The 22,308-nt window shown below is 39.6% G+C and overlaps 1 protein-coding gene across 3 annotated transcripts; it reads left to right on the forward strand.

Annotated features, from left to right (window-relative positions):
* The first annotated feature begins 3,622 nt into the window (after positions 1–3,622).
* On the forward strand, positions 3,623–17,755 carry SLC7A9 (solute carrier family 7 member 9). Of its 3 annotated transcripts, none has more exons than XM_017826954.1 (14): positions 3,623–3,740; positions 4,354–4,661; positions 4,849–4,975; positions 6,145–6,292; positions 7,229–7,471; positions 9,563–9,688; positions 10,007–10,106; positions 11,526–11,570; positions 11,894–12,017; positions 14,100–14,203; positions 15,047–15,143; positions 15,920–16,069; positions 16,633–16,807; positions 17,683–17,755. In XM_017826954.1, the coding sequence occupies exons 3-14, from the start codon at positions 4,871–4,873 to the stop codon at positions 17,745–17,747; spliced, it is 1,482 nt and encodes a 493-aa protein (XP_017682443.1). In that variant the 5' UTR covers positions 3,623–3,740; positions 4,354–4,661; positions 4,849–4,870; the 3' UTR covers positions 17,748–17,755. The 3 variants fall into 3 exon arrangements, with proteins under 3 accessions (XP_017682443.1, XP_017682442.1, XP_017682444.1); XM_017826953.1 differs by having other exon boundaries at positions 4,382–4,661; XM_017826955.1 differs by having other exon boundaries at positions 4,444–4,661.
* Positions 17,756–22,308: the final 4,553 nt, after the last annotated feature.

Raw genomic sequence — 22,308 nt, forward strand, 5'->3', positions numbered from 1 at the left:
AGATTTTAGCAATTAAAATTGTTTTATACCTCAAATGTCTGGATTTGGTAAAAATAAAATGAAGCTTCAAAAGTAGCACAGAACATCACAACCTCCACGGAGTGCTTGAGTATTCACTGCTTCCCTCCTCAGCTGGAGTTGGGCAGATGCTCTTCCAAAGCCAGTGTTATCTGGAAATCCCTCCTTAGTGAAAGGCCAGTGGAATGCAACCTGAGTTTTGGACTCAAAAAGGAGATCAAAGCCAGGCCTGGTTCTTCAAAGGGAAAAAGGTGAGGAGCTGGCTGTGCATGAGAGGAATCACTGACTCTGATCAGGCTTTGAAACACTGGGAAAAACTGAAATCTTTGAAGAAAACCAGCGTGACATACTCAAGCTAATTTTCTTCAGAGGCCATTAAAATTCCTTCAGAACATCCTTAAGAAGAGACTCCTTGATTTTTTTGTGACCTTCTGGATAGAAAACCATACCCAGCCTTTAGAAGTTTATCAAGAGTCTCTGAACAGCTGTGCTTAAAAAATACATGAGACAAACAAAAATCTGTCTTTAGACTAAGGACTGTGCAGGTCTAGTACAAAACCCTTAGCAAACCTGAAAAGCTTTTCAAAAGCTTATTTGTCACAGAGACAAAAGTAACTACACTGTAACCAAGAACTGAGTAGGGAAAAAGTAAAGGTATTTAGATCCCTTCTACTCTGTGGGCATTAGGAACTACAGTCATCTAATATTTTCTGTTGACTCCCACAAGATGCAAAAATCTTGCAAGCCAGTGGCATCACCACAGCTATTAAAAAAGACTTTTCTTAAATTCCACTTGCAGCATTCCTGCAATTACCTGGAAAAAAAAATGCTATTAAGGATGACAGGAGTGAGATCACATCTTAGGGCACATCTGTGAACGGTGGGATTCAAAGAAGAGCAAATGCAAGGGAACAGCCTGGTGCTCTGATGAAGTAACCTGTGAGCAGCGAGGTTAGAATGGAAAGTATCCCCTCTGAGATACTGCTAAGCTGCAATTAAAAGCTGCTGGTTAGGATGATCCTCATTTGCTTTAGTATTGGTCAAAGCAGAACGTGCTTTAAGGCAATAAATACCAACCCTGACAAATATTAACCTTTATTATTAGTGGCTAGTGATAATAAAAGGTGTATTTTTACACTGTGCCGTTGCCATTTCCTGAATTAAAGTTGAAAATTACTTTTTACGATTTAATTGGTAAATAGCATTTGAAAAGGTTCAAACTGCAGTGTTTAAATAGGAGCAGCCTGCACAGTGTTTGCCTCTCTGGTCCCCTGGAATTTGAACTCCTTATCACTTCATCTGTGTGAGATCCTTATCTCTCCATCCCTATTTGAGAGGGAAGGAGTCTTTTCCCACGGCTGTAAAATGCCATTTCTCTTGTCCTTGAAGAAAATAACATTGGAATCCTTGAAATCAATGTTTATTTTTTCCTTCAGTGGCTGAGGAAAAGAAGGATTGCTGGTAGAATTGCAACTCCTTTAATAAGTTTACCAAGGCATTCCAAAAAGATTAACCCTTAAAATTAGACCATAATTGAAAATGCTTTCCTATTTTATAAGGAAACACAGACTAGTTAAGGTCAAGTCACTGCAGAGACTTTGGTCACCTCTTGAACAGGTGGGAACTCTCCAGATCCACATTCCAGGTTAACTAAAGAAGCCAACTGCTTAGGCAAAAACTCAAAACACCATATTTCCAATGTTGCCCCTATTGTCTCTGAAGATACAAAGTGGAATAAAGCTCTGATGCAGAAAGAAAAGGCAAGCAAAACATCTGCACAAAAAACCCCCAAAGATCGTTACACCAAATAAAAAAAAATCCTAAGCAAAACTTTACTTAACACAGCATTAAAGATGACATATTCCATTACCTTTTCATCAAAATTACATATGTGTTTTTTCCTCTTTTTGTTGGTCTGGAAATTCCAGGGTAGAGTTAATTTGATGCTTCATTTTGAGGTCAGAGTCAGGCCCATAATATGACCCCCCCCTACTTTTTTTCTTTTTTGACATTAACTATTTCAATAGTCTCTGTGTGGCATTTCAGGAATGATAAAAAGATTATAAATCTTCATTTCAAAATTATCAGCTGTAGAGAACACAGAAGTACATGACATAATATCCAACCCCAAACGAGGGAGCTGAAGTCGAAGGATATGAAAACATTATCTTATTTAACCCTATGTCAGAATTGCAATGAAAAATATTGTCAAAGTCCTCGTAAAAGATGCAAAAAAAGAAATAAATACCTGCCTTTTCATATGCTTGTACTAAGACTATAATTTTAACATGTTTTATTATCTTTACCTGCAGGGGAAAAAAAAAAAAGAACTTTTAACTGACCATTTTTCGTGTGGTAATTTTTCAACAAGAAGTTATTTAAGATGGAAGAGCTTCTCTTGTAGCTTAACCCTATTCTTGTGAGAATTAAACAAAAAAACCCCCAAAGACAAGAAAAAGACAGTGACTAAAAAATACACCTCTGGGGTTTTTTTCAGTCCTGGCTTTACTTTGCAGCCTCGGCCTTGGAGAAAGACATTCCCAGTGCAGTCTGACTCAGCCACCCCAAAACACAGCAAGTATAAACAGGTGTTTCACATGTTCTCAGAGTCCATTTTTAGTCACAGATTTACATCATCACTGCAGAGGGAATTCCTGCTGATCAAGCCTGTGTGCTTAAACAAGCTAAAAAAAAAAAAATGTGAGCAAACCAACTGTCAGACCGTGCTCGGGATGGTTTTGTTTGGTCTTATTTCCAGCCCTGTACTACCTGTTCACGAGGCATCGTGTTAACAAGATAACAAACGTTAACATCAGCGATCAATACCACAACATCCCTTAGCTTTTAACAGTTGATGTTAATTGAAAAGAGTCAGCTGCGGTTCGAGGGGGTGGATCAGGACTTAGTGATTTGAATGTCGTACAGCAAAGGAGCTGTTTGTACAGCTACGTTGCTAAAAACAAATGATTAACACAATTAAGGGGTTGTTTTGCAAATATTTTAGGGATGATTAGCTCGAAGAAGTTACCTTATTCCAGAATGCAGGATAACAGCACTTTTTTTCCTGGATATAGAACTGTATAGAAATAGAGAATGGCATTTTTCACTAAAGCAAGGTTTTAAAATATTTACAAAAATGGAAAATAATTGTAACTGCGAGCAAAGGGAACACGAAGTGCCCACTCAGCTGCCTCAGGTTAATGAAAAACATTTCTGCTCACACTTCTCTACTGTCTCAAGATAAAAACGTCAACTATTTTTATAGGATGCAACCAACATCTGGACAGATGGTTTTAATACACCCATAAAAGGACAATTACGTCAAGGTCGCCTTTCCAAAGCATTTCTAAATTAGCAACTGCTTGGTATAAGGATTATCGAAATAGACCCTCCAAATGACGGTTCACTCTCACTCTGTGACACACCAGGCACTGGATAAACATTCTCACAAACGGAACAAAGACGGTTTTTCTTTTTTTTAAAGATAAACTAATTGGGCTGTGGGTTTACCTGGGGTTCCTATCTCAAAGCTTTTTGGCCGAGAATGGGTTTAATGATTGTCTTTTATAACCTTTGTACTTAATCTGCTGCTGCTTCTGCAGATTCTCGTTCAGACTCGGACGTGCCTCGCTGTGTAACTGCCTGGGAAATCTGATGGGAGAAACATCCTAAGACAAAGATTCCTGGACCCGAGTAACACCAAACAAATATAAATAAATAAGGTAAGCAAACCCAAGAATTGCTAAAGGTGATCATTGAAACGTGACTTTAAAGAGAGAATTTGGGCACAAAGCTGTAAAGAAGTTCAGTGACCCAAGCCCTGCATTCCTCATGTGGGCAATTTTCTATCATAGGTTTAGTCTTAAATTTATTATTATTTTTTTTTAAATCTTTGATTCAAAACATAAACTCGATGTCTTTATAGCCCAAATTTTTCTGAGGACCAACAATAATGAGATAGGTGTTCTGTCAATTTAAAATGCTACAGTTATTGAAGCCAATTACTACTGTATTTCCAAAAACACTCCAGCTTAAGTTGCCTAATTTTTTCTGAATTACTGTCTGTATAACTGTTAAATGATCTTCGACATTCAGATATTCAGATTCTAGCAAATATAGTTGTAATGTCTTAAGAGAGAAGAGACTTTTGACTGAATCCACTTTGGAGACTCAGGACCTGACCTGATGCATTTCCTTCACTATCTCAGGTTGTATTTTAGACAAATACAAGGACAAACAAGCAAAATTCTCAGCGGGGGGTGGGGGGTGGGGAAATCACAAATTTAAATTTGAAAACATTCGTTCTAACAAACATTACATTCTAATTCTATACAGGACAAATTCTAATTTTAATTCTATACAGGACAAAACACTGTTTTGTGCTGCTAATTAGACAATTACAGCAGCCCACACTTGGTTTGGCAGATCCTTGCACCTCCAAGGAACCGAGACAAGGCCTAATTTAATGAAGATCAGAAAGAAGGTCTCCTAGATAAGAAGCAGACCAGCTTTTGGGAGAAAGATAAATTCTGACTGGACCACTGGAGGAATTCCAAGGAAGGACTGGCTATAAAAGCGAGATCATTCCAGTGAGGATCATTCCTGGAAACTGGATGTAACCCGACACAGACATTCCCTGCCAGGTGAGTATGAGGAAAATCCTCCCTGGATTCCATCGTTGGATGAAGTCCTTTTGCCTCTGAGTGTGTGCTTTTTTTTTTTTTTTATTTTCCGGCAATATTTTACCTCCAGTATTTTGGACCCACATGTATCAGCAAAACTCAAGCAAACAATGTGCTAGAGTTGAGAATTTTGGTTTTATTTCCTTAGAGATTTCAACAAGAAAAACCAAATGGGTGAAGAAGGCTTGAGGAAAAGAAAAGGAGAGGACAAAGGAAGAGGGGACAAACAATCCATTCAGAGTCATGAACCCCAAACGACGAACCTACAAAAACAGGCAAAACTTTTTCTTTTCCCTCTTTGGTCCGTGTGTGAGGGGCTGGCAGAGGGAGGCAGAAGTGGGTATTTGTGCACAAAAACCACAACTATGTCCCAGTTTAGCAATGATGTGCTAATATCTCAACTGGTTGGTTTACATTTCCAGAAACTGCTAATTACCCTAGTTAAAAAGCCGTGATATAAACCAATAGAAAACTAACAATATGTTTTTAAGTCTTTGAAGTTATCAGATAGAATAACAATTCGAAGTTGGTCATCTGAGGCACTTCATAAACTTTTCTTTTTTATTTTTTTTCCCATGTGTTTATTTTTTTCCCACTCAGGGGTTGCAGTGGGTTGTTCAGCTCATGGTTTCTGAACGTTTCTTTGTGTATACTAAGAAACGTTCAGAAATAGGCACTGGTACTCAAAGACAAGTGAAAATCTGTCTCCTCCAAAAAATTAGAGATGCTTTAGACAACAGTTGTGTCACTTGCTCTCAGGAGGGGGTGGAATTCCTCTTTAAATTTAAGTAACGTGCAAAAAGAGTCTTTATGTGGTTTTAGTTTGGTGCCAAGACTGGAAAAAATACTGATGTTATTAGAGTAGCCATAATATCAGGAAAAAATAAATAGCCTGTGGCACTTGTTTTAGCAGAACATGCCTCAGGTTTCAGTGGTTTCATGTAACATGAAACAAAATCAGAACATGGTCTTATCACCACCTATCAGTATGGAGATAACTCCTGTTCACAAATACCTAAAGCAAGGAGAGGAGAACAACTGCTAAACGACAAAAAAGGGACTCCATCCATAAAAGACAATTTCTGAAGCTTAGAAAATTCAGAATTCATCAAGTGCTCATAAAAGAATTTCGGTGTTTAATCAGAGAGGAAAGGGGAAGTTCACCTGTACAAGGTTTTATTTGAGACCCAATGCAAAAGACAGTTTAACAAAGGAAATACACAGGCAGGCAAAATACAAAGAGGTGTTCTTTTGAACACAGCAGGGGTAGGCCACATGGGCATCTTGGAAAGAAGAGTGGAACTTCACAAAATAGTTTAATAAATTTCTTTCTCGAACTTTTATGTTAAAAACTGATAAAAAATAAGTCAGTAATGACAATTACTGTAGTTCTCTGCTACTGAACTAGAAATGACTTACAGAAAATGTCTCCTTTCATTTCCAGGTGGGCCTCATCAGCGGGATCTGTATGATTGTGGGGACCATTATCGGGTCAGGTATCTTTGTTTCTCCCAAGTCAGTACTTGCCAATGTTGAAGCTGTGGGTCCTTGTTTGACCGTCTGGGCAGCCTGTGGAGTTCTGGCAACATTAGGTAAAGGAGTCAACAAAGAATCTGAATCTTTGCCTAAATCTTTATGTCTACTGCTTCTGCAGACTACTGTCATTTCACAAATTAGCTAAAATCAATGAAACACTGATGTATGTATGCATAGCAGCACTGGGCCATAAATTTAAAATGTGCTGTTTATAAAAGATAAATTAAGTTTTTAAAATTGCAAATCACACTCTCAATTTATTTTAAAATCAACTTTTAGTTTTGCTGGCTGCATCCACTTGGCTGTAATAAAGAGAATACTCTTCTACTTAAATCACTGGCAAAATGTGACATTTCCTGGCAGTCACCTGGGTGCTTCTGCTGGTTTTCTACTCTTGTAATTCTAATTCTATTATCTGGAAATTTAGCACTGAGGCACCTCCAAATATTTCAAGAAGTAAAACATTGAGCATTGTATCAGGGGACACAGCATAGAAAAAAAACCTTAATGCAGGATGCCAGATACAGCAATAGATCTGGAAGTGTCCCTGTACCTTAATGATGACCTTAGCAGACGTGTTGCTTCAAAACTGTGCAGCCAGTCTGTTTTTTTCAGGTTTCCAAAAGGAATGTCAGCAAGTGCTGTTCTCACTTAAATGCTTCTTGCAGTGTTGGTTTCTTAAACAGAAATCTAATATGAAATCTAATATGAAATGAGAACATTTGTGCTGGTTTTGGCCAAGTCTTAAACACCAGTAGTAGGAATTTTTGGACTGTATCTTATTAATTTCAGGGTATTTTTTCCAATTGCTCACAAGTAATTAAAATTTGATTTTGCACATACAGTAAAATATACAGAAACATGAAGAGGGTAATGATGCACTGTAGATATCAATTTCCTTAACTTTTCTAGCTGTTAAAAAGTGATCATCTGATCTAGCCAGTCACAGGTTAAAAAGGGCACGACCTCAACCTGCTCTTCTCCTTGCTCAGGTGCACTTTGCTACGCGGAGCTCGGAACGATGATCACAAAATCTGGAGGGGAATATCCTTACCTTATGGAGGCATTTGGCCCCATTCCAGCATTCCTGTTTTCCTGGACGAGTTTACTGGTCACCAAACCCAGCTCCTTTGCCATCATTTGTCTCAGCTTTGCAGAATATGCCTCGACTCCTTTTTACCCAGGCTGTGATCCGCCCCAGGCTGTCATCAAGTGTCTTGCAGCAGCAGCCATTGGTAAGAGTCCCACTGTTTAAAGACATCATCATCAATCATCATCATGGCCAGGCTTTGCAAATGAAGATTTGGGAAGGGCTCTATCCATATTTGTTACAAGTGTGTTGGTGGCTAAAAAGGCCAATATGAGATAGACACGTCCAGTTGCAAAAGGCACAGCAGAAAGACTCCTTAGGTGGTAAATTCTGCAAGACAGGATTCTTTCTGCGTTGTCTTTTCTCCTCAAGGGTGACCCTGCTGCGTTCTCAAAGGCATCAGCAGCGTTATAGATGGGGTGTCTGCAGAGCTCCTGATTGGAGGCCAGAGTAGACCAGTTATGGTGATCAATATGGCCAAGGCTGAGATGTTGTTTCAGGGAGTTCTTGTATCTCCTCTTTGGGGCTCCTCTCTCGTGGCAGNGTCATCAAGTGTCTTGCAGCAGCAGCCATTGGTAAGAGTCCCACTGTTTAAAGACATCATCATCAATCATCATCATGGCCAGGCTTTGCAAATGATGATTTGGGAAGGGCTCTATCCATATTTGTTACAAGCACGTTGGTGGCTAAAAAGGCCAATATGAGATAGACACGTCCAGTTGCAAAAGGCACAGCAGAAAGACTCCTTAGGTGGGAAATTCTGCAAGGCACGATTCTTTCTGCATTGTCTTTTCTCCTCCAGGGTGATCCTGCTGCATTCTCAAAGGCATCAGCAGCATTATAGGTGGTGTGTCTCCAGACCTCCCCATTGGAGGCCAGAGTAGACTAGTTATGGTGATCAATCTGGCCAAGGCTGAGATGTTGTTTCAGGGAGTCCTTGTATCTCCTCTTTGGGGCTCCTCTCTTGCGGCAGCCGGTGGCAAGTTCACCATAAAGCAGGATCTTAGGGAGGGGGTGGTTGGTCCTTCATCCTGGAGATGTGCCCTGCCCAGCACAGCTGCGTTCTCAGCAACATGGCCTCAATACTTGTGACTGCTGCTTGCTCTAGAACAGATGTATTGGTCACATCATCTGACCAGTGGATGTTTAAGATTGAATGGAGGCAGCGCTGATGGAAGTGTTCAAGGAGTCGCAGGTGGTGGCGGTAGATGACCCATGATTCAGATCCATATAAGAGAGTAGACAGCACTATGACTCTGTAAACACTGATCTCGGTACTTTTCTTCAAGTGTTTATTTCGCCAAACTCTTTTATGGAATTTTCCAAAAGCTCCCTATGCCTTTGCCAACCTGTTGTCCATCTCTCTGTCAATCTCACCATCCGAGGAGATGAGGCTGCCCAGGTAATTAAACTGTTGGACTGGTTTGAGCTCTGATTGGCCAGTGGTGATATGGGGATGATGGAAGACTTCCTGAGGTGCAGGTTGATGGAGAACTTCTGTCTTCTTTAAGCTGACTTCCAGCCCAAAGAGCTCAGCAGGGTCTGCAAAGCAGGATGTTAAACGCTGCAGAGCTGCTCCTGTGTGGGCAACAAGGGCAGCGTCATCAGCATAAAGCAGCTCCTGGACAAGGTGGTTTAAGGTCTTAGTATGATATGTCTTTTAAAGGCATGATATGTCTTTTAAAGACATATCAGACCCCAAATTGCACAATGACTTGGGTTTGGCCCCATCAGTAAGTGCACATCAGCACCCTGAGACTTCCTGAGCTTCACCTTCACAGAGACACCAGAAATCTTTAAGGCACAGTATAGTCAGTCCTTCCCATAATAACTGATTCAACAACATATAAAAAGGGTAGGTTTAAAAATGGTTTGCTCCCAGTACAAGGTTTTTTTATTCCTTTTTAAAGATAGATACAGCTGTATAATGAATGCTTACCTGTAGCAGAAAAGGAAGAAATAATAAGCTATTTCTGTACTTATCAGAATGCTGTGCAGCTTCAGTGTATTTTTTTGTTAAGGGTACTCTCAAAATCTAATTCAGAAAAGTGTTTTTCCTCACTATTTTACAAGTTATCCAAACACAGTATGTTAAAAACTCTATATAATATAGTCAGAGTGTGAGGAAAAAGCAGTACAGTATTGAAGGAGAGGGGTGTGTTTAGGGTTAAAGAGGCAACCTTCCTTTCAACTTTGACATATTTAATGCAAAAATTCCTCATTTTATTTCTTTTAGTGGTAATTACAATTGTGAATTCACTGAGTGTGAAGCTGGGAAGTTACCTCCAGAATTTTCTCACGGCTGCTAAAATGATCATTGTCACAATCATTATTGTAAGTGGCATTGTTCTCCTTGCACAAGGTAATCAAATATACATTCCTTGAAAAAATTCATTTAGCTTCTGCTGTGAGCATTAATAAATTCCCCACTAGTGGAAGTGGCACAGTAATAAGGCACAGCCCTGAATCTCTTTACTCAGGGTTTTAGTTCTGCATCTCTTGGTAATTTCTTTTAGAGAAGGGGGTTGGGTGGGAAATGCAACACTACAATTAACACCTTCTGGTATTCTAACAGTGAGAAGTTCAAAAACATGAGAAAGATAATGGACTATTTCTTCATCTGATGGGGATTACAAGAATTAGTTTCAACGCTGACCTGTAATCTACATCTTATTTGCAGGAAAAACTGAAAACTTCAAAGATTCTTTCAAGGACAGTAAAATTTCTGTCAGCTCTATCAGTCTGGCATTTTACAATGGACTCTGGGCATATGATGGATGGTGAGGAATCTTTACTAGCCTTGACAATTACAGTTTACCAGCCTTTAACCAGTTCACACTCTCCCCATTGAACTCTGGAAAAGTTAACATCTGACTTGTTATTAAGAAGCTCACGGTGAATTTTGGAAAAACAACACCACTGGTTAAAAACCATCAAAACCTCCACCCCCTTTTATTAGGGAAAGAAATTATTCTGAAATTATTCTGAAATTATTCCTGAAAGGACCTACTGCTTTATACTTCATACTTTAGTAATGAGAGAAATATAACCCAATCTAGTTCCATTGTCTCAGACAAAATAGCTTTCCCTACAGGTCACCCCACCAAATTCCATTTCTTGGGAAATATCTGGTGGTTTTTGATTAGTACAAGAGCACATAGAAAAGAACATTGTATCAGAAGTCATAAGGCTCAACTTGCAGATCTTTTCTTAGGGAATGTCAGTTGGCCCAGGGCTCTGCTGGCACAAATCCATTAATGCTATTCTTAAATGTTCAAACTGCAAAAGTCTGCATATAGGTCTGTAGTTTGGAAGGAATATATATATATATATATAAAATATACCTTATATATATAAGATATATTTTAATATATATATTATACTATTGACTTTTATATATATATATATGTATCTTGACTTACACCAAAACAAGTCCCACTTAAAAGCTTTTAAAACCGAATTTATTTTTAAATAGATGACTCTTTCGGGTTCTATTTCCAAACTTGAGTGTCTCAACTCAGGCATTTAAGTCTGCTAATTCAGACATTCATGTGGACTTTTTGAGGAGGAAAGAAGCTGGTGCCTAAATAATGATTTGCATGGGTAACACCAGGCACTAACATTTGAAAATTTGCCTTTTGAACCGTAAAAACCATTTCTTCACATTTTTAGAGTGGAGGAGTAAAAATCTTGTTTCAATCTGGTCTACATGCTGTGGCAAAAATGACTGTTTGGAAATTAAAATTCAGATAGGTGTGATCCTTAAAGAGGTTTTCCTTAAAGCCAGTTTTCTAAAGACAGGATGATGAAATATCAGCAGATTTGCTTCACCCCTTGCTCTCAGTAGCCTTGTGGTTTTATTTGAAAAGACTCAGGTACTGCAAAGCTTGAAGTTAAAAGGCAACCTTGTAAATCTGAGGTTTCTGCCAAATTTTCCTTTCATTATATGGGGATATTTTATCCAATGTCTCAAAATCTCGGAGATAATGGAGACAGACATGGTGAATCAAGAGGCATTTGGATGAGAAGCTCACTTAGGTTTTTGTCCTGCAGTTTTCCCACTTAAAAATTGGTTATAGTGGTTTGGGATTTTTTTTAACTGAAAAGGTAAAAAGCAATAACATAAATTAACACCTGACCTCAGAGTATAGAAGTATTTAAACAACAAACTGCTAAGATATGAATGTTTTTCCTTCCAGGAATCAACTCAATTACATAACAGAAGAACTTCAAAATCCTTACAGGTAGGAGAGCACTGTTTCTATTGGCAAAATTCAAACTCTTAATATTTTTCTACAAGCAAGCATAGACTTTGGGTTGTTTTTTAAAAAAGCAGCAATTATTCAAGGTTTGAGCACTAACAGACAAAGCTAATTTGCACGTATTTCAGGCTTTGTATTTCTGCATAAATTTATATTTTTATAATCCTGATTTCCATAGCTCTGCAGTAAAAAAATATAAATGTAAATACACCTGAAGAGCATATATGGCAGAGTCCACAGTGTACTATGACAACTCTAGAAATGACACAGCAATGCTGATGGGGTCTTACTTTTGCATTCTTTAGGAATCTACCGCTCTCTATAATTATTGGGATCCCCTTGGTGACAGTTTGTTACGTTCTGATCAACATTTCCTATTTCACCGTCATGACTTCAACAGAACTCCTGCAGTCCCAGGCAGTTGCTGTGGTAAGCCACTTTATTTTCTAACAGAGCATCTCAAGAGGGCTGGTGTGCATCCCAGTCCTGCAAATCAGGAAGCTCCTCCTTAGGAACCTTAATTAAGCTACACTTAATTTCAGTCTGAGCTATCAGTGTCACCCTCCCTCCTCCCCCCCTTATCTACTGTCATTTCTTACTCTAAGATTTCAGCAATGCTTAATTTCAACAGTAGTTCTGTCATATCCCAACGGGGAAAAAAAAAAAAAAGAGGGAGCAAAATACTGCAGTGTTCAGCTAAGGTTTTGTAAACAGTGCAGCTCAGAGGGCTTTCCACAGGCATCAAAGAATGGAAAAAGAAATAACATCTGACAGTTGCTTTGCCCTTTTCAGGGTTTTCAGGATTTCTGAGAAAGAAGCACATGCCAAATGACAGTAGATCAAAGTTTGTTGTTCTGGAGATAACAGCAAATAGTCCATAATTCACTTTCACCTTATTCTTTTTCTTGTTGGTTTTTTTTTCCCCTTAACAAACCTGAAAGATACAATTTTTACGTTATTGCGAGACATACTGTTATAGGTAAAATTAAAGATGACGTAGATTTCTGAAATCTTAAAAAAAAAAAAACAAAACACCTGTCCCCTCACTTCCACTCAGTAAATTTTCAGTGGGACACCTGTCTCTGAAGCAGCTGTTGAGGTCATGCAGCAATTTTTCGTGATGTTAGTTTTTGGGGAAAACAAACAGTATGTGACAAGCATGCAAAATACAGCGTGGCAGAGTGAAGTACACTAATGTTGAAATACTTAGAAATGTTTAAAAATGAAAATAATCAGATTAATTCAGATCTTCAGTATCTTGTTTGCACCAGGGGGTACAGCAATGTACCTATCAAATGATATCTTGTTTAAGAACCAGTCCTCTTCAGCACACCGTTAAATTTACAGTCTGAACAAACATCTAGCATTGAACTCATCAGTTTAAACTGACAGTATCTCAGACCTGGCACTGAGCAAAAGGACAGAGAGGTCTGCACAGCTGTGAGTTCCCTTTGGAACAGCACTGATGTCAGAGCTGGGCAAAAACAAAGCTCTTTTTATGCCTGACTTACTAAAAAAAAAAAAAGTTAACCACCCCCCACCTAAAAACTCAAAAGCTTCCTGTCAAAACCATTTAAATTCAAATTAATTTGCAGTAGAGCAACGTGCCTACATGAGATCTAATCTATCCTGCAGCAACAACTCCCATCCCACGGCACAGGTGATGCACTGAAGGACCACAGGGAGTTTGTCCCTCGCTGCTTCCCCCCAGGCTCGGGCTGTCACTGCTGCTGTTACTCCCTCTAGAGAGGCTGCAAACACCTTGTTGGATGGACAGTGCTCTGTAGCAATGCCATCTTCCCTTTTTGGTTTTGGCAGACACATCCCAAAGCAGCTGTCTCCAACAGCATTTCATTTCTGTACACTTTTTACATCTGTCTTCCAGCGTTTCCTGCAGGTGCTGCATCTTAAACATCAGAACAACAGCACTCCACTCCATTTTATAGAGTGGTCCATGAATTAATCCAGGTCTTCATTTGGCAAAGCATTCTTTAGTAACTACACAAAATATACAACCTGGTTTTATTGGTAGAATGGCTCACATACCCACTTATTTCACTCACAAAGAGGCTCCAGCATTACTGAATATACCTAAAGTATATTACTGAATATAAAGTATATATATAGTAAACCATATATATAGTAAACCATATATATGGTAAACCATAAATCAAGTATATATATATATTTTATATATATATATACACTATATATATACACTATATATATATAAAAATAAAATATACCTCAGTATAAGTTGTTACAATGACAAAAATGGCTCATTTTAATAATTTTAATGGCTCGTTTTTGTATATAGTAAACCATATATATAATAAACCATATATCAAGTATATATATTTTATATATATACACACACACTATATATATACACTATATATACATACACACTATATATATATATACACTATATATATACATATATAAATAAAAGATACCTCAGTATAAGTTGTTAAAATGACAAAAATGGCTCATTTTAATCCCATATCCCAGACATTTGGAGACAGAGTCCTTTATCCAGCCTCGTGGATAGTTCCTCTCTTTGTGGCATTTTCTACAATTGGATCTGCCAATGGGACCTGTTTTACTGCAGGGAGGTAAGTTCCTGTTCTAAATATCTTCAAAGGACAGTTTTTGAAGGATTTAAAATGTTATACTCACATTTATGTACCCACACACATAAAGACATTCTTCCCATCCACATTATACAAAATGTAATTTGAAAATACCTGTAAATCTAGCTGTGTGGTTTAGTTTTCAAAAAGAAACAGTGGCTATTCAGGTTTGACAAATTAGAAAATAAGGTCACATTCTTAATTCAAAGCAGGTATAGTACAGAAAGGTTTTGTCACCTCTGATCAATTTTAAAGCTGAGAATTAAACAGTTAAAAATTACCAGTAAGAACATGACTACACCAGTAAAGATAAAGGAAACTGGAAAGAGAAGCTATTCCTTTCTATCAGTTATTCAATGCTTCCATTTACTATTTCAAATATTTTAAAATTTCAAATCCAACTGAGTGCAATAGGGCTGTAAAAACCATTTGGTGACAAAAAGTTGTCAAGGTAGCTATTTGATAAGAAGCAAATGAAAAAGGAATTAGTTAATTAAAAGGGACACAGCAGTTTACATTTCTCCAAAATAATCTTCTATTAAATGTGCAAACTAATGATTCTGAAATTAATTTCAAATTTCCTATTTTAATACTGGTTAAGAATCAGTTTCTAGTTCACTGCTTTAATACTGGCCATTTCCCTTCTTACAGTGCACTGCAAACCTATTTAAAAAGAAAATACTGACAAGATTATGATCAGATTGTAGAGCCACACAATAAAACAAACCTGCAAATGAATGGTACTCATCTATTTTTCAGTAATGCCACTTAAAATCTGATTTTAAGTGCCAAACTAAGGACACCTCCTTGTTTTTCTTTTGGCAGACTCGTTTATGTTGCAGGCCGGGAGGGGCACACGCTGAAGGTGTTGTCTTACATCAGTGTGAAACGTTTAACACCAGCCCCTGCCATCATGTTTTATGTAAGTGTAAATTCTGAGTACAGAGAAACTACCAACAAAAATTCTCCAGCAACACAGTTTCTTACGAGCAGTCATGACACACATCCGTGAATATCCAGGCAAGAAAATTGGAAAAAACACTATATTAACCCCTCCCAGCTTCTCCATTTGAATATATCCATTCCAGAACCGGATTTTAAAAATCAAAATGTTTAAGATTCAACAGCATGAAAACAAAAAGTTAAATGTATGATTACCATAAGGCAATCCTTTCACAGGATGCTCAAAAGCAAGCTCTCACTACCCTGTTTCCTCCATGTAAGAATACACTTACATCTCACTAAAAAAATTCTAGTCTGTAAATATGTTTAAAAATAAATCTAGAGCATCTTGGGGTTTTTTATTTTATCTTCAGGGTATAACAAGATACATTCAACCCCAGGAACATTAAAAACCTAAGAACACATTTAGTATCTTCAAGAGAAGCAGTCAACAATAAAACAGATTAATGCGTAGAAATTACGAGTCTTTTGACTTAAAATGGAATAAGATTGCACACAAAAGCAACCAGGTGCTGGCAGGATGTGAGCACAGCCTTTAAAGGTGCTGCAACACACTCACACTCCAATGGCTGAGCAAAAGCATTCACAGTTCACACTTTGGAACACTAAGCACCTGTAGTGACACAGGTGTAGTGACACCTGTAGTGACACCTGTAGTGACACCTGTAGTGACACCTAAGTGAAATTCAGCCTGGTTCTGTAATAGACTACATTAATTTCTGTTTTCATTTTTAGGGGGCCATTGCTATCATTTATATCATTCCCGGTGACATTAACACGCTCATCAACTATTTCAGTTTTGCAGTCTGGATATTTTATGGTTTAACAGTGTTTGCACTCATTGTTATGAGGTTTACAAGGAAGGAACTTGAAAGGCCTATCAGGGTAAGTTCATCATTCCACGTGGCTTTTCCTCCACTCCCCTAAATGCTGTAGATGAACTCATCCTAATAGATTTAAACAGCATCCTTGGGCAGACTCCTTGTTCTTTTATCCCCTCACCTGAAACATAGCCATTTATTTGTAGTTATGCATCAGGACAAAGCACATAAGAGCTGAGGAAAGAGTGCATTATGTTGATTTTTCACTTGCACAAAGCACGGGGCACAAGCCAAATTTCCAGGAATGGGAACCTGCAGTCTGCAGACTACACTGCAAGAGTATCCCAAATAAGAGCTCGGGTCATTCCACCGGAGTTTGGTCCCAGATTCATTAAAATGCAAATTTTTACACTGCAATTGGCAATATTGACAAAGAGATCTTGGCGAATGATTTAGAAGAAGAGTTTTCTCCATCCATATTCTTGCTACTCTTTCAACTGCCCCATCTGATTCCAGAAATTTTAAAAGGAAAAAAAAAAAAGGCAATCAAAATATTCTTTCAGACAGGCAGCTTCTGTCAGATCAGCAAAAGAGTGGAGAAGTGACTGTGTGTTCTGTGCCTTGCAGGTGCCCATCATCCTTCCTGTCATAGTGACTCTGGTCTCCATTGTCCTGGTGTTGGCACCAATCATCAGTGCACCTGAACTGGCCTATTTGTACTGTATTTTATTTATACTCAGTGGACTCATAGTTTATGCACTTTTTGTTCATTTTAAATTCAGCTGGGCCCAGAAAATCTCAAGTAAGTACATACCTCAGGTAGGCAGCTCCAAACTCAAGAGTACATCTGCTAAGCTCGAGGTTAATTACTGTGATGAAGCTCCTTGTCTGGTCCTGGGAAGGGAAGGAATTTCCCAAATGTGTATTGAGCTTTACTGAAGACTCTATTTTACTCCTTCCTGTGAAAGAAAAGGGATGTCTGACTTGAGGAGAAATTAAATTTAATTCACAAAAAGGCAGCGCAGCACTGTAGTAGCACAAAGAAACTGAATTTTAAAGTTAACAGAACTATTCTGTCTGTGAAGTTGGTTTTCTGGTTATCTGTGTTTCAAAACATTGCTTTAGCCATGAACTAGAGATTAGCAGACACAAATTCTGATGCTGCCAAAGAGAGTTTTTATTATACTTACTGAAGTAAATGTTAACAGCATTAAGATAAAAGAATAATCACAGTGCTGAGTACAGTGAAAGCTGCGAGAACCCAGTGACTGTTATAAACTGATTTTGCTTAGTCTCCAGAAAAACTCCTTGTAATTATTTCAGGGAAACCAGGATACACAGGTAAGAGGTTAATTGGAACTGGCTGAATAGAACAGGATTAGTAGTTCTACAGACATTCAAAAAAATCCATCAGCTGTCTCTCCCCTCCTCTGGGATTATTAATTATAATGCACTTATGCAATTAGAAGCATTGTACTCTAGTAAGAGCAACTTTGGAAACCTGGAATGCTGTAGTTTGGATCTTAAGACTATTTTTATTCCCCAGCTGTTATTTTTTAAGTTTGAAATAGGAATAAAAAAGGACAACTGCTTGGAAGGATAATCTTCTCACTCAGTAGTCTGAATTGAGATATTGCTCTCTCTCATAAAGCCTCTAACAATAACTTTTTTCCTCAGATCCCATCACTATGCACCTCCAGATGCTTTTGGAAGTTGTTCCACCAGAGGAAGTTGCCACATGAAATATTTTCTTCCTACCAGGCTGCTTTTAAGTGCTGTACTGGTTGAAGTAGATTTGATTTAGTTTGGCAGATATATATATATATATATATACTTGCTAAATTGTTATGTTCATACTGGTGTGTTATTTTTGCAACCCTTTAGTACTTGAAAACATTAAATATATATAATAAAAAAAGATTTCTAAGGTTACAGTGTCCAGCAAAGCTGTTTCCATTGTTTGCTAGTATGTTATAGTGTCTTGTTTTCTGCATGAAAATTACTCAAAATACATAAGAGGAACTTTTCAATTATGAAGGTGGCAAAACTTAGCAGCAACAGTGTGGAGATGCTTTTGATGACACTATGAAAAGAACAACACAGCTCTTATATTAACAGCATCACAGAAAGCACAGATATCACACCAGAGCTGCTCTGTCCTCAGGTTCTCAGACCAGCTGTCAAAAAGTTAAAGGCTGGGAAAGTGGGAATCAAGTAAAAATGTAAAGCACAGTTGACAGAGGCTGATTTTTCATGGGTTGGTTTGTTCGTTTGGTTTTTTTAGTTACATTCAAACAAGATAAATCAACTAAAGCTTCATTTCTCAGGTGTGTTTTCTCAACTCCATCCGAGCTATGGAACAATTAAATGCCACAGAATTTACCTTTAGCATGAATGTGAGGTAATGATCATTGTAGAAACCCCCCACTTGGTAGCTGATGAAAATAAAATACAAGAAACAGATCCTACATTAACATATAAATGTAAGCAGCTTTTATGCACTTCCTTCTGAATCTTTGGCTCTTTCTCTGGGTCCATCCACCTCGCTGGGTAACAGGTCTTCATCTCCTTTGTTATCCAAAAGCTCATCAATTCCGGGCTCCTGCTGTGTCTCTGTGGCCCCTCACCTGGCTGGCATCACCCATCCTCATGCCCTTTATTATCCCAAAGGTTGGCACTTCGTGGCCCTTTGTCTCGGGCTCCCACCCACAGTTCAGTCTGCATCTCTATCTGCAGTTCAATCTGCAGTTTGCAAGCCGAGCTGCCCCGACCAAGTGTGTTCCTCAACAGTTTAGTGGCTAAAGAATAGTTACAGGAAAGCAGACGCACCACAAACACTCTTTTCTCTGCCAGCAATCATAGAAATATTCAATCAAAATGAAATAATTTTTCTTGTCTTACTAAAGTATACGCTTAAAAAAAATTGCAAGCGCTCACAAAAGCGATACTTGCACATGTCAGCACAGCTTCTGAATTTCTGCTAAATATTCTGGATAGTTCCCAGACCCGTGGGCAAAATCTCATTGATCCACACCTTCATCCTAGAAAGGCTGGTAACCCCGACTTTGAATTACACAACGCGATAAATGGAAACCACAGTTCTTAAATGCTCTCTCTCCAACTCAAAGCTGTTCTTTAAGTAACACTTTAAACACAGCCCTACTTATTTACACCCAGCCCTATCCATTTATTTATAGGCAATTAGTTTTCTCTGCTTTTTCAAACAGGGTAATTGCTCAAGCAATTAGTAGCTCGTCCTGTCTAACAGAACCAAGTTGGCAATGAAGTAAAACAATCCTTGCCCTGCTCATCCAAGTGACATCCAAAATACCCATCACATCATTGGATTAACTCCGACTTCCAAACGACAATAAAACTGCTGGGGGGGAGGCACGGTAAGAAAAACAAAAGCCTAGAAATCGGCAAAAGGTTGAGACAGACCATTCGGGAAACGAAGCTGCTGAAGAGAACGGCTTCCAGAACATTTTCTCTTTCCACTTAATTTTTCAGCTGACCGAATGGTCAGATGGAAAACACAGCACGATGCATTCCAGAGCACGGGAGTAACTTACTGTTGGTCCTCCTCTTTGGCACGACCAAGCAGCCACACGAGGGACAGCACAGTCCCGAGATACAGGGAGGCTCCGAGGCTGAATTTATGCAAGTCCACACCGCCATCGTGTGGTGTTTCTAGGAGAGGTAAAAGTGCTCAGGTAAAAGCTTTTTGTCCCACAGCGTGGGAGCAGCGTAAGGGTTCAGTTTTGGATCCCGGCTTTTCCAGACTGAAAGGATGTGAAAGGGATCCTTCCCTGCACATAGCCGGGAAGGAAGGCGAGTCGTCTCATGGTTGCTGTGCGGTTTATAGGCTGCAAAAGAATTCCAGCACTTGGTTCTTTCTTCCAGAACTTTTTCTGAAGGACGTTTTTAGTTTTGTAACTGGGCTCTGTGAGACTGAAAGTGTTTGAGAGTACACAGAGCTGAGCACAAAGACCGGGGTGGGTCTACACCTACACTACAAAGGGAAGGTGAAGGCCAGAGCTGACTTTTTGTTCCGGGACTTTTGGTATGGGAGCAATTGCTGGATGTATTAAGGTTTGAAGCTGGGCTCCGCAAGAGGAAAAGAATACGACGGGTGATGGTACCTGCAACTGAGCAGGAAAGTGCTCAGCTCCAGGGGGTGAGCTTCTTTTCAAAGGATGCGAGCTAAATATGGAGACAACAACAGCTGGCTCAGCAGGCACCTATTTACACTTGATACAATTAGTTCAGGGAGAGGATCTCTGCCAGACTGAAGGACTGCAGTAGTACTTAGAGCTTGAAAGGAAAGCTCATAGCCCCGGTGCACGTGGTGATGACACCCTTCGATGTGCCTGTGAAACCCAGTAACTGTTTTCTCCCCTTTGGCTTTCAGATTAAAATTATGGAGCTGGGCTCAGCGAGAGAGCCAAAATGTAACAGTGGATGTTGTGCAGTCTAAAGCTGCACGGAAGAGTGTGCTCAGCACTGTCTTTTTTGTTCTAGGACCTCTTTTTTTTTTTTTTTTTTTTTTTTTAGGGAAGGAGAAGGGGTAATCTAGGAACTCCTTCTGTCCCGACACTTTTTTCTCTGTGGGATGTAGATGGACACTTTGGACCCTGCGACGCTGAACGTGTGGGACAGGGATTGAGCTGCGAGTACGAGTTTGCACAGACCAGGGGGAAGGTCAGTGAAAGCTCTCTGTCCTGGCACATTTCTCTGTCCTGGCACATTTCTCTGAGACAGTTGTAGCTGGAAACTGTTTGGTTAAACTCTGGACTCTGTGAGATCGAAAGAATGTCGCGGTAGATAGAGCTGAGAAGCAAATGGTGTTCACGGTGGTTTACACGCTCCAAGGGGAACGCAGCGAAATCTTCTGTGCCCGTACATTTCCTTGGAGAGCAGCGGAGGACGTTTTCAGCTTTGGATCGTCACATTCGGTGCTTTGGAGGGAACCTTGATGTATTTTCGTCTTTCTCAAGCACACAGCGCTATCTAGTGGACCTTCCCCAGTGCCAGCCTCCAACAGTTCCACCGCACGGCGCTGCAAGCACAGAAACAACCCCCCCGAAGTGCGGATCCAAAGGTGGGAACGTTTTAGTCACCGCTCTCAAACGACGTGCGGCAGGACGGAAAGGTTTGGCTGACCTTCCCCTTTCACGTGCAAACTCTTATTTGCACCGCACTCAAACGGAAACGCGAACTCCTTCCCAATTATATGTACTCATAAATTTTTTCCCTCTCACAGAGTCCGATTACGAAATTAAAAACATCCTGAAAAACAGCTCACAAAAGTGCCGGGGAGCAAACTGTTGCTGGGTCACCTTCAAGTGCACCCACTGAAGAGCACCACACACCCTGGGATCTGCATTTCCTTTTTAACTCTACATTCCATCATAATCCTCCAGTCTCACAGAGTCAGGATCCTAAGCCAAACCCCACCACTAACAGCTCAGAGAGTAAAAAAAACAGGAAAAAAAGCTCAACAGCTTGGTTTTTGCATTCCCTCTGTAGTGGATTAAAAGCTCTAACCAATAGCACTGTAAACTAGGAAAAAAAAATTAAGTACGCCAAGATCACCCAGTGTGTGGATCCAAAACTGGTTTCCGTGCCACAGAGAGGAACTAAGACACTACATCTCAAAAGAAATATGAAACACCCCTCCCCCCCCAAAAAAAAATAGAAAATAACCAAGGATTGATGCTAGAACACTGTTATGGGGCAATGTGCTTTCCTTCTCAAGGGAAAGAACCATAAATTCACGTTTGACAAACCACCACCAAAACTTGGTTTCCATCTCCAAAATGGAATATATCCCAGGCTTGCTCCCAGGGCAGGAAGGTTTGGCTGGTTATTTCTGCCCTGGGCAGCCCATCATCTGCCACTGAAACACTGGGGCTGTGAGCTTTCCTTCCCGTGGGAAAGAACTGTAATTCCCTGTCAAGAAACCGCATCAGAAATTTCCCTTCCACCTCCAAAATTGATTATGTCAAAGGATTGCTCCGTAAGAAAAGGCGCCAGGACAGAAAGGTCTTGCTGCCCGTGGAGTGCCCTGAGCTGCCCATCATCTGCACCCGAGACCCCGAGGCTACAGCCTTTCTTCCCTGGGGGACAGGGCTGTCTTTCACTTGCAGGGTTCCAAGTCGCCCCCAAGAAGCCTCATCACCTCCTGAATCCCCATCACCCCCACCCCCTCTAAGTCCCGAATGGCACATAACCAGGTTCCTCTCCATTTAAACCCTTAAAAATGCGGGACAACAGGGAGTCCCCTTCAACTTGAACCTTAAG

Source organism: Lepidothrix coronata, unplaced genomic scaffold (genome assembly GCF_001604755.1).
Source record: "Lepidothrix coronata isolate B3197 unplaced genomic scaffold, Lepidothrix_coronata-1.0 Scaffold132, whole genome shotgun sequence".
Taxonomy (NCBI): Eukaryota; Metazoa; Chordata; class Aves; order Passeriformes; family Pipridae; genus Lepidothrix; species Lepidothrix coronata.